General features: G+C 47.6%; 1 protein-coding gene across 1 annotated transcript; it reads right to left on the bottom strand.

Moving 5' to 3' along the window:
* Window positions 1-2,141: 2,141 nt before the first annotated feature.
* LOC117899508 (probable ATP-dependent RNA helicase CG8611) lies at window positions 2,142-12,571 on the bottom strand. The gene is made up of 5 exons (XM_034809563.1): window positions 12,430-12,571; window positions 10,571-12,363; window positions 9,037-9,464; window positions 3,256-3,445; window positions 2,142-3,197 (listed from the first exon to the last, which is right to left on the bottom strand). Exons 1-5 carry the CDS (start codon window positions 12,499-12,501, stop codon window positions 2,921-2,923), a joined length of 2,760 nt encoding a protein of 919 aa, XP_034665454.1. The 5' UTR covers window positions 12,502-12,571; the 3' UTR covers window positions 2,142-2,920.
* Window positions 12,572-12,753: the final 182 nt, after the last annotated feature.

The raw sequence follows: 12,753 nt of genomic DNA, 5'->3' as shown, positions 1-12,753 counted from the left end.
GAGCCGCACAACAAATATCGCCCCTGTTGAGCGTTGAAATTAATTGGGTTTTAATGGGGGGACAGACACCCGCGAACGGCATAGGGAATGGTCTGCTGCTGGGCGTAGAACGGAAGCAGGAATGAGAGACCAGAGACCAGAGGGCAGGCACAACATGAAAGACTCCAACTGGACTTGTCTATGCACAGAGTGCATCTTCCTTGATGCAACATTCGGTACGTTCTCCAGACACGGACAGGGACACGGACACGTAATTGGCGCACGGTGCCGAGCAGTCAAACACTTAACGCAAAACCAATCGTGAACGGTAACCAATACTTAAGTGAAATAAACCAACAACTAGCACAAATAATTGTCACTTAGGGCACAGCCCACAGCCCACACTGCTATTTGTCTCACTCCTCCCTCCATTAGGGCTTTTCAACCACCCGATTGACGCCCCACCCGCTTCGATTGTCATCGCCGCGGGCCACATTCGACAAAAATGTTGACAGCTGTTTTGGGTCGTACAGCAACCCCAAGCCCCACCTCCGCTCTTGATCCCTTCAAAGCAGAATAGGAAAAAAAAGGAGAGAAAAGAAAGCATGCAACATTTGCACCTGACCACCAGGGTGACACCATGAAAGCCGTCCGATTCCGAGTCCGAGTTCGACAATGGCATTGTTAATGCAGCCACTACAACTTTATTATAGCCCTAGCCATAGTCATAGCCCTAACTCAACCCCCCAACCCATTTCGGGACACTCAATTGAGGGTCCACTTTGCTGGCCGTGCGAGTGCTTTGCCGAGGCGGATTTTAATTTACCCTAATGCGTCCATAATTCGAGCCATTAGTGCAATCACATTAACAATTTTCCACACAGTCCACCCTTTTGAGGTTCCGGAACGAGTGGGCAAGTGGGCAGAGAGGGTAACGAGACACGTTGGGAGATGGATCTCCATGGCAGGCAGGCTGGCTGGCTGGCAGCTTATCCAATTAGATCGCCTCGAATCGAATGCACATGGAATTTGCGCAAAAAGTAAGCCAATCAAATGATGGGATTTACCGGGGGGATCAGAGATATTGCCAACAGATGTTAAGCCAGCGGGAAGCCACAAAGATTTGAGAGGGTGCGAGATGTTGCCACAAGCCCATCGATGGATGGGCTGTTGAATGGTACAATTGAATATTTAGATACACAATTATTTGCCATCATCCATTGTGGCTACAAATTCCTTCAATTCAAATCTTAAATATTTACAGCAAATATCAAATAGAAACTTCGTTTTGGTTCGGTTTTTGTCTGCTATTTTAAGGCAGAACCAAATTAAACTTTCATTGTTTTACTTGGCAGTAAGTTGTATCCCCCTTAAGGTATTCCTTCCAAAGCTACACCAATGGCACACCACTTCCGCTATACGCATGACCACAGGAGCACCCCACCAGCCACCAGCCACCAGCCACCAATGACCACCCACCACCTAAACACGCACTTGTGAAGGGGTTTCCATTTAATGGACGCATTTATACCCAAATATTATTTCATATGTTGACACTCGCACGTAATTAGGAACCGACCGAGGGGCTTTCGATTGTTCACGCTTGATTGACTTTGACTTTGAGTGACAGACGACAGGCCAAAGGAGCGTTCCCTTGCCGAAGGATGGAGGAAGGAGCTGCCTGTGGCCTAATTAAAAATCAATCGTTGAGCGTCTAATTAGGGGTCCCCACTCGTTCATTGAGAGGCCGCAATTAAGGGCCATAATACCCGGAGCCACCGATCCAACTCAATCGCCACCAAACAGCCAGGCAAGGCAGGCACGTGTCCTGTGTCCCGTCCAAATAGAGTAACAACAAAAAGTTGTTTAAGCCATAGACGAGGCCAGGCGAAAAAAACAAATCGTCGAGCCTGAGGGGGGGCGGGTGAGGCGAGTGTTTATATGTTTTTGATATTTATTTATGCCTTGTCCAACAAATTATGCGCTTCAGTTGCATAAAAAGGCGAGGCAGCCATCAGGCAACACGTGCCGCGCCGCACCGCGCCACGATGGCCCTGCCACGGACCGCACTCTCTGACATTTTCAAAACTGAATGAATCTGCAGTGAGCGGAAAATGGATTTCTAATATCTTACAAAAGAAACAAAAAAGAGCAGCAAAATATAAGCAGAAAAAAATCAAATAAAATATATTTATATATTACATCAAGTTAAAGAGGGAAAAGTAATCATAAAACAAGAAAGCAAAGCCACACAGAGTGAGCGATTGAGCGAAGTGTTTGATACTCTTTGCAGACACTCTCTGGTACAAGATATAAACGTGGTCTTATAATTTGTCAGTAGCTTCAATCTTGTTCGTTCTTCCTAGAGTACTTGGGTTGCAATTGAAATCAATTTAAGCTTATTAGTTGTGGCTGCTAGACAAGGCTGGACATGGCTTCATGGATCAAGAATATTCTATATACATTATTATATTGCATTCACTTCACTAAAACACTCCCCGCAAGGGTGTACAGCGCATGGTAGTGTGGAGAGATGAGCTTAAAAAATATGCTGCCTGCTCGCCGGGTTTCACGCAACTTTTCCCACAGGACGTCCGGGCTTAAAAGTTGAGAAAAATGAAACTTTTATGAGCGCATCTCGTTTGGCGTTTTCATTTCTCTTTTTTTTCTTCCCAGAGACTTTTTTCTTATACATAAACTTATTTCTTACTTGCTGCTGCTGCTGTTGTTGTTGTTGTTGTTGTTGTATTTCTTATCTTAGCCTGGCCGAGCAATATTCTTTTCGATTAAATGCTTGAGCAGGCACGGCGGACAGGCAGCCAGGCGGCCGGAGCAAAATGGCGCGCATAAAGAGTCGCAAAGTGGCCGGAGAGCCTGGCAGCGATGTGTCCTCCCGGACTCCAAGCGGTCTCGTGTTGGTTGGGGAGGTCCCCTCCACGAACTACGCCTTCTTGAGTCGCTTGGCCGGCCCCACCGACGGGAGGCCGCTATCAAACTCGGATATGTTGAGAGCCCTCGACTTGTTCAGGCTCTTCATGAAGCTGCTGCGACCAACGGCACCACCTGCTGGCGGTGGTCCGCCAGCTCCTGCCGCTGCTCCCCTCTTCTGGTCCTTGCTCGGCATATCCTTTGGCTGCATCTGACGCACTTCCCCGCTGACTGTCGTCGTGTAGATGCGTCGCTTGCTGCGCTTCTCCTGCTGCAACTTTTCGGGATCGCTGCAAAAGGAAAGGCGTAAGATATGCGACACATTCTTCTAGAATTTCTCGAACTTACCGCTCCGTGTAGGTCAATTGATTGGTGGGTGGCGGCGCCTTGGGTGCGGCATGTTTGCCCGCGAACTTGGTGGGTGCCTCCTTGAGGGCAAAGCTCTTGGCAAAGTGTCCCATGTGGGCGATACGTACGTTGAAGATGGGCTTCAGCTCCTTGGGAAATGTCGAATAGAACTTCATCCAGGACACAAAGGCTGCAAATCAAACAAAAGAGGAGGCAAACAAAGGTTAGAACAGAGCGTGAGAGGGGGGCAAAATGTAGCATGTTAATGCTTTTAGAATTAATTGATGTCTTGGCTTAAGTGCTCTCCGCAGCACATGTGTGTGTCAGTGTGTGTGTGTGTGTGTGTGTGTGGCATTCATTACAAAATAAATTTGTTAAAATGACAAATGAGCAATGTCAGCAAAGGATTTCACATCCATGTCGGTCTCTCCATTGTGCGGCTGGCTCTCTGTTTCGGTTCGGTTCGGTTCTGTTCGGTTTGGCTGGGTTCTCTCTCCTCTGTTCTATTCGTTTCCTTTCCATTTGGCTGGTGTTGTGGGCATGTCCTTGCTAATTACGCAGCACTTATGCCAGGCAAATCCAAATTATACAACAATGATATCAAATTACCAACTGCGGTGGCACTCAACAACAAAGACCGCAATTGTTACCCCGCGATAAGCATCTCCAGAGTGAGATATGTAAATTCGATGTGAAATGAAAAATGCAACGAAATGTACACACAATCCATGCGTATCTACATCTGAAAAACAGGGCAGATGTGAAGTGGCAGACGAGCACAGAAGGAGGAGGCACAGGAGATCCCACTAGATGCTGGAAACATTTGAAACCGCAACAAAACCCATGAACCTCAGACAGGGTTAAGCAATGCAAATGAACTGTTGGCGTGGCTATTCCAAAAGAGATTCTATTTAAAAGGAAACTAGTGATACTTTAACATATATTTGCATACATTTGGAGCTGGAAAGGCACCACAAGTGGGTACATATTTATCGGATAATTAATAATTATAAAATAATTATATGAAACCAATTCGTATGCTGTGTGGCATAATTCTCGCTAGCAAATAAGAGTCAAAATAAGAGAGTTTCTGCAGCTAGAACGCCACAGATCCAAACTGAAACTAAATACTTTTCAGAAACGTTTCCTTTTGGGGCTTCAGTCAGTGTTTTGCAGTCGATTACCAGTCGATTTCTATGCCTACTTTATGTCCAAACAAAAACAAAAACAATTCCCAGCTACAAGTATCATTAAGCAAATGAAGCAGTTCCATTTCCGCTTTTAGTGTCTCATAATTGATTGCTCATGTATCAGGGGAGGGGGCGAGGAACCGCAAGCCGCAAATCTGAGCCACACACACAGACACAGACATAGACACCTCAAGCAACACCCACTCACCCACCCACCCACCCACCATGACCAGGCTATATCCTGGGGTGGATATGTCAGGCAAAAGAAGGGCAAGTGGCAGGGTGTGGGTGTGGCACGTAGCTGGACGAGATGAATGCAAAGACGTTCCTGCCCCAGCAATTAACTCAGCAGCGAGGCGGCTCGCCTTTCACTCCGTAACCGTGCGACGTATCCGCCACTCGCAGTCGCAGTCGTAGTCGCACACCCACCCGATTCATTCTTGGTCCTTTGGTCCTTTTTCTGTGTGGCTCTCTCTCGCTCTCTGTCTCTCCCACAAAGTCTCAAAGTCAAGCCCTTGTCTCTGGGTCTGGCTTAATTGCCGCAAATGCGATTACAGTCAAGTGGCAGACATTAAATAAACAAAAAGTATGACGGCAGCGGATGTTTAGAGACGTCTGCCAGCCGGAAGTAGCGAATAAAATAAATGTCATTCGAGCTACCACTACTCTCTATACTCTCTATACCATCTCCCAGTCTTACAGTCTCTTAGTCTACACTGAATTCACCACAGAAACCGCACAAAATGGCTTTTTATGCTACTTTGCCTGCCGCCAGCCGCCAGCCGCCTGCCCGCCTGTCGTCCTGCCAGCGTTTTGGCCCATTGTCTCGGCTGGCAAGGAATTTGAGCGTGATTGAAGAGTGGGTGGTGGTGACCCTGCATCAGTCGAGTGTGCCCTGCCACGGGGTGTGGCTAATGCGCACGTCAGCGGCTCAACGACTCAACGACGGCTCAACGGAGAGCCAGGCCAAAATGCAAGCGGATATTTTTATAAAGCGCGCGCGTGTCCATGCGGTTTGCCCTGTGTGTTTCATTTGCTTTGTGTTGTTGCGGTGTTGTAGGCGTGGCAAATTGTTGTGATTGTTTTTGCTTCTGCTTTTGTGTCCTTCTTAATCCTCTTCATCCACCTCCACGCTTTCGCTTTGTGCCTTTTCGCAGGAAGGATTGCTTCCACTGGCGTTGGATTTTTGTGTGCAAAAATGCCTGTTTTTGTGTGCGGTTCGCTCATGTGATACTCTGATATGCGGATATACGGGGCACATGCGAGTAGCAGCTAATAAGTGGCTTAAGATGGTCAATGTCGAAGTGGTGGGAGCGAGTCAGTGGGGTTTAGTGGTTGGGATAGCCGATAGCCACAGGGTGGGCGCTACTTCCCGCTTAATGACTATATTTAAAAAGGGGTACATCAAATTCATGTTTTATGTGGGTGCAAATAGTCAGAAATGGAGTGATAGCCACTTGCAAAAACCCTGAGAAATGATGGCATAAGAATTAATTCTGGGCAAGCTTTTCACATTTAATTGTATTTCTGCTGCAAGTAATTTAATCAAATTAAATACTGTATTTCAATTGTTTTAAGTCTCGATGTTTGCCTCTAAAACTATCCTGTTATTCAGCTGTTACTTTTCAGTACTTGGTTTATTTTTTTGATGACATCGGTTAATCATTTATTATTATTTGAAAGTCATCTAAAAAACTAATAAATAGTCGACTATTAGCGATGCATTTAACAAAGTTTTCCCAATTGACGCCGCTTAAGAATGCACTCGTAGAATACTAACTGACTAAGCATCGAAAATGCTCTCTAACCGGCGAGATTTGGGCATCAGGATTTTGTTTTTCATACGAAGACTAAACGTTTCTTTGTTTCCCTAAAAACTGAACAGAAATCCATCATTGCTAATAAATATACGATTGTATTCCCTGCAGTTTCCCTTGAGATATGCTTGCACCCTTGATACGCACTGTAGCACACTGGACTCAAAACGTTGAAAGGTTGCAGCAGCAGCAACAGCCCAGCCCAAGCCAACTATTTCGCTTTGGAGATTCGAAGAACAAAAAGTGAATTTCAACTTGAAAATTGTTTCAATTACTGATGGAATGCGGGGGTCCCCGCTATTCCCACAGCCACCCAGAAGAGCCTCCCCACATTTTGGATGTCTTCCCTCAGCTCTCAGCCACATTGGCTCCTTTATTCTCTCTCTCTCTCTCTCTGCTCCCTGATGATGCTTGCTGGCTGGCTGTTCTAACTGCTTTTATCTGCTGCTTTGTACAGTTTTGTTCAAGCGTAATACTTTTTAATGGCTTTTTGATTGGACGCAGCAAAGCAGCAGCAGCAGCAGCAGCAAACTGCAGCCCCATACACATGTACATCTCTCTCTCTCTCTCTCTCTCTACAACCTAGGAGTTGTATTTGTATTTGTATCTCTGTCTCGTATCTCTGGCTACGTTGGTTTTAGTGCACCCCGTTTGCCCATTTCGGTTGCTGCTCTTAAGTTTTACCAAGTGGCTTCCTGCCTTGACGCTTGACTCGGCGCTTAAGTGCAATTGGAGTTGCCATTTTGACAGACTCGACTCGACTCCCCTCCACTGCACTCGACGCTTCTCTCCTCTCTTCAGCCAATTCCCTTTCTCTCTCCTTTCTGCATTTCTCTTTGCTGTTTGCTCTTCTGTCGCTGCTTTCACTTCTCCTCCATCATATTTGGCTTTGGTTGTCTTTCTATTGTTTTGCGTTTTTGGCCTGAAAGCCATTTGGTTATTTTTCTCAGTTTCCGTTTCCTGTTTCGAGTCGCCATCAGTCGCCTTCGTCTCCGCCTTCGCCTAGACCCATCTCTCCGATTCCTGTGAATCATTTTGCATTCCATTTGGTGGGCGTCGCGTCGTTCGATTAGAAGCGTTTCCCTTTCCCCTTTCGCCCTTTCCTTGGTCGCTTCTTGAGCTCTTCCTTTATGTTTCAATCGGAAAACATGGGAAAAAGTTGTTCTTTCGGCTTTTCTTTTTTTGCTGTCCACAACCCCACCCTTGTGAGGCGGCGGTACGACTCGGACAACCCTTCCACCTGCTGCCGCTGCTGGCCCAGGGCCTTGGTAACATCTAATTAACTTTTTCCTATCCCTTGGCCAGCCAAGGCTGCAATTACAATTTCAACAGGACATTAACATTACCATTGATTGGGTGGGGATTGACAGTTGTAATGGCAAAGACAATTGATGGCCACGCACTCGAAATACCCTGCAGTTTGGAGTGCATTTTGTGTTGTAAAGAGGGATATTTATTCTAGTCAGAGATTTGCAAATCCGCAGATATTTTTCAAGACTTTTCCGCCAACTTTTTTACTACTTCTTGGAGCGTACACAAGCGTCACATAATTAGTTACTAAAGTGAGGCAGCAGCAATTTAGGAATTCCTAAAGTAAACCCTCTATAAATGAAGACTTTTGCTTTGGCCTTGCTAACTCTTCTGACTTCCGACAGTGGAGCTTCTGTTTCGCTTAAGCAAAATGAAGATTATGAAAACGCCTCAAAGGAAGTATTAGGAATGCTGAGAATTCCATCAGCTGCAAGAGTCAAGAGCTGCAAGGAGAAGGTCGGCTCGAAGATTGATTCTGGGGTTGAGATGAAGTTCTGAAATAGTACTAGCGATATACGTATAGCAAAGAGGCTTCTATAAGCGTAGACCACTATAAAATATATTGTAAAGATTATATTGTTAATTATCAAATATAGTTATTGGATTTTGCAGCTTTACAAATAATAGAAAAACCTTTTCCACAACACTTTTTTAGATATTTCTTTCCTATTTTCTTTTAAGCGCAAAATGTTTTTATATAATCCGAATTGCACCGATATGCCCGCTGCTAAGAAAACGTATATACCCCTTACGCACATTCGACTGGTGGGTATGGGAAATCAAATAAAATATGAAAGGGAAATACAAATAAAAAATAAAAAGCAAAAAACAGGAAAAAGGATCTGAACGATGAAAGGAGTCGGCCCAGCCCGGCCCGACCCGTTGGTTGGTCACTTGCCGCCCTGACTATTGGGGGTGGCAGTATAGAGAGAGGGAGAGATGGAGTGGCGTGGCCGTGGTCGTGTCCGTGGAGTGGATCCATTTGACACGCAATCGAAATTAACTTCAAATATGAAATAATTTTTGTGTTTTTAACGCGCGTTGCCCCGTCAATGATGGTCCAAGGGCCAGGGGACCTACTGAGACACAGAGCTAAGCGGGGGTTGGGGGCGAGTGGGCGGGTGGGCGTGTGGGCGTGGGGCGTGGAGAGTACGTCCAACTTATAATTGGAAAAATAGCACAGATAGCGATTGTGTATGTGTGTGGGATTGTGAGTGTGTTTCTGTCTGTTTTTCTGCTTTTTGTAGAAAAGCGTCGCGTCGCGTCGCTTCGCGTCGAGAACTGTGTCGTAAAAAATCATAATTACAAAGTTAATGTTCTCTTGGTGAAAGAATTAAATTGCTAGTTTGCACAGAGAGACAGAGAGTGTCCAGCGGACCAGTTGGAAAAGTAAATGCCATGGGAACTGGCCAAATGAGACACCGACTTGGAGGAAAGGGAAACGAGTGAAAGGATAGCCTCACCTTTGCAGGACTTTTCATGCAGCTCGCGATCATCCTCGAGCAGCGTTTGGAACTTGTGCTGCAAATTGGACGCCGCCTCCTGTACGGTACGCGCCTCGTCGTCGAGCGGCAACAGCGTCTGCAGATAGGCGTACATGTCGCCCTGCTGTATGCGGATGCGCTTGTTCTCCAGGTGCCGCACAAACTGCGACTCGCTCGGCGCCAGGAAGAGCACTGCCCTGCCCTTGCGGCCCGCACGCGCTGTCCTGCCCACGCGATGCACAAAGTCCGCCGTGGTCTGGGGCGGCGTATACTGGATCACAAGCTTAATGTCGGGCACATCAATGCCACGGCCCACGACATCGGTGGCCAGTAGCACACAGCTGGCGCAGTCCCTGAATCCTCGAAAGACGCCCTGACGCTCCGTCTGTGTCATGGAGCCGTGCAGTCTGCAAAAACAAAATGGAAAGTGTCAATGAAGATTCGATAGGCTGAACCAGAGGGAAGATAAGCATCAAATAGCTTTCAGCATTCGAGTTAATTTAGAGACAGATCTTACGAGTAGATTGCTAATATTCTGTGGCACTGAAATGCATAACTGCAAATGCATTTAGGGACTGATTTGGGCCATTTGCAGCTACTTTTTTATGCAGCCAACCGATGGATTTATAAATTAAATATCAAAGCCAAACATTTCATCCAAAACAACCAGCCGGAATACCGTCGCGTTGCTCTGGCTAAAACTATTAATTCTCCAGCTTAGGCTTTAAATAACAACAAATCAGATACAAATAAAAGCAAGCAAGATACAACAAGAAAGTTTCTTTCTAGCTTATATTTAGCATATAAATATCTCTACTATTTATGGACATTTCCCCTCGGGCCTTACGTGTCGCTTTTACGAACAAAATATGTTCAAGAGGCAATGAAAAAATTGAATTTCTACAAATTTGTCTGCCTAGTAATTGGGTAGGAACTTTGGCACTTACGGCTATAAAGATTGAGTCATATATGGCCTGACTTGGCACTACAACAGAAAAGGCAAACCAAATTGCCAAACTCTGCGCATTGAGTGGAAGGTTTCTGTATAACAATTTTCGGTACTAATAAATCAAATATTGATTGCTTATCTTTCAGGTTTTGAAATATAGAAATTTGCAGATATCCTGTACGCTACTGGTATTACGTTCACAAATTAATTAACTTGAAATACATATTTCCTTTGCCACAAATTGTGGGTACATTTTCTGTGCCTTTTGCTGGAAAGACTTTTTGTGAAACTTTTATCAAGCATTGTTCTGAAACATCTTGGTTAATATTTGAAGCACATTTTGGATGGAATATCTCAAGAAGGGGACACGAATCTCTCACAAAATGTCTCATTTGATATCTTTCCAGATTCTTTCACTGACTAGTTCACTGCCTCTAGATAGCTTAGAATAGCTCCTGGCAGCCTCTGATTTGTACAATCTATAGCCAACAGTCTCGTGTAAATGTGCCCGCGAGCTGAATGCTTGCAAGAGTAGTTACATCAAATGTTATATCCCTGGCTTACTTGAAGAAGCGCAGTCCCTGCAGCAGCGGTGTGCTGTTGTCCTGGTCGTCAGAGTCCTCATCGTTCTCCTTGACCTTCTCGTCATCCTCGTCGAGGACGCGCCGGGTGAGCGCCTCGTTGAGCATGTCGTGGTGGAAGTTGACCATTTCGGTGGTGCTCATGAAGATGATGGCCTTGAACTGCTTGGGGCTGGCGGCCATTTCCTTGGCCAGCAGCGAGGAGAGGGCCACGAGTCGCAGCTTGGCCGGCACCACGATGTAGCTCAGGTGTAGATGCTCTGGAATGCTGAGCACGCCCGTCACATCCTCCTGATACTCACCGAGGCCATCGTCCGGCTCCAGCTGGGCCTCGATCGAGTCTTTCTGGTAGCCCTCCTTGCTCTTGAGCGCTGCACTGGCTGCCTCGTCGCTGTTGTCGATGTAGAGGGGATCGCTGAGGGCGAGTCCGGCCAGCTCCTGGACCTGGGCGGTGAGCGTTGCGCTCAGCAGCAGACGCTGCAGCTGCGGCAGCTTCTCGTCCTCTGCCTTAGCCTCCAGCCGGTGCTTATCGATGGCCTCCACCAGCTGCTTGACGTCCCGCTCGTAGCCGAGCTCCAGCAGGCGATCGGCCTCGTCCAGCACGAGGAACTGCAGCCGAAAGAGCTTGAAGGAGGCCGTGTGCAGCAGATGGTCGACCAGGCGGCCCGGCGTGCCCACCAGCACATTGATGCCCTTCCGCAGGCGCGCCTTCTCGCTCTTGCGGCTCTCTCCACCCAGCAGCGAACCGGGCACGATCCACGTGTAGGGCTTGAGCAGCTTCTGGAGCAGCTCGTACGTCTGCACGACCAGCTCGCGGGTGGGCACAATGATCAGGGCCACGACGCCGTCGGTGCGCTTGATATGCGGCATCTGCGCCTGCAGCTTCTCCACCAGCGGCAGGGCGTAGGCCAGCGTCTTGCCGGAGCCCGTCTGGGAGCGCACGAGCACATCCTTGCCGCTCAGCACATGCGGTATGGTCTTCTGCTGCACCGTGGTAAGCTCTGTTATGCTCAGCAGATCCTCCAGATTCTTCACCGCGTGCGCATGCAGCCCGAGACTCGCCACTTTGCTGCCCGCGAATATTGTCTCCCTCACGGGCTTCACCGTCCGCTGGCCCAGCTGCTTGAGCGCCTCCACATCGCTCTGATCGAAGAGGCCAATTTTCTTGGTGCGAAAGCGATTGGTGGCCACCGTTGGGGCAGCCTCCTGCTTCTGTTCCGGCTGATCTTTCTGCTCTTTCTGTTCTTCCTGCTCCCGTTGTGGCTCTTCTGTTGCCAGCTTCTGCTTTCGCTCCTCCTCGATTTGCGCCTTGAAGATGTCGCCAGCGCGTGGCAGTTTGTTGGGATTCTCCGGTTGGCCTTTTCTCTTCAGTGCGCTTTTGAGCTGCTCGTCGCTCAGCTTGGACACTGGATTGCTGCGTTTCTTGCTGCCCATGCGCTCGGCCCTCGTGGTCTTTGGCTTTGGCTTGGCCGCTGCAGCGGCCACTGGCGTTGCGCTGACATTGAGCATTAGATCATTGCCCAGACTGGGCTTTGGGGCAGCTGGTGGCGCTGCGGTGGCATTGAACATGAGATCGCCAGAGAGCAGGGACGTGGAAGTGGAAGCGGGAGCACGAGCAGCGGGCAGTGGAGGAGCAGCTTGGACCTTTTCCTGCACCTTGCTGGGCACCCGTCGCCGCACCACTATCGCCTTCACCTTGGGCTTCTCCGCATTGAATTGGAAATCGAAATTGCTGGATGGTGGAGCGCGTTTCCCCACGGGCTGCCGCGCGCTTTTCTGAAACGAAGGCCACAAGTTTGAGTGTTGGCTGCCACGAGATTCCCAGAGAGGGGGCACACTCACCTGTTGCTGCTTCTGTTGGGGCTTCCCGGCCGATGCCTTGGCACTCACATTCAGTGATATGTTGTCCACCATTTCTATAGCATTTGGGTATTTAAATTATCTCAAAATATATATCGTGCGCGCACGTGTTGCAGTGTGACTGTGGATTTATCGATCAAATATACCGCACGACCCTCAAGAATAAACCGAAATAAACCTCTCATTTCAAAAGTATACTATAAATATACCGTATTTTGATCTTCCATTTGAAAAACATGCGTATTGTAGGTTTGATTAATGATTAATTAAATTAATGAAGTTTACCATTACCGTAAATATAAATAT

The sequence above is a fragment of the Drosophila subobscura genome, chromosome A, assembly GCF_008121235.1.
Source record: "Drosophila subobscura isolate 14011-0131.10 chromosome A, UCBerk_Dsub_1.0, whole genome shotgun sequence".
Taxonomy (NCBI): domain Eukaryota; kingdom Metazoa; phylum Arthropoda; class Insecta; order Diptera; family Drosophilidae; genus Drosophila; species Drosophila subobscura.
Note: the sequence above shows the minus strand (reverse complement) of the source record. Positions and strands in the feature narration are given on the sequence as shown.

Coding starts and splice junctions, on each gene's coding strand:
- LOC117899508 (XM_034809563.1), bottom strand. CDS start 12,501: ATGGTGGACAACATATCACTGAATGTGAGTGCCAAGGCATCGGCCGGG. Junction 9,465..10,570: donor CAGGGACTGCGCTTCTTCAA/GTAAGCCAGGGA, acceptor TTGTTTTTGCAG/ACTGCACGGCTCCATGACAC. Junction 3,446..9,036: donor GCATGAAAAGTCCTGCAAAG/GTGAGGCTATCC, acceptor TTTGATTTGCAG/CCTTTGTGTCCTGGATGAAG.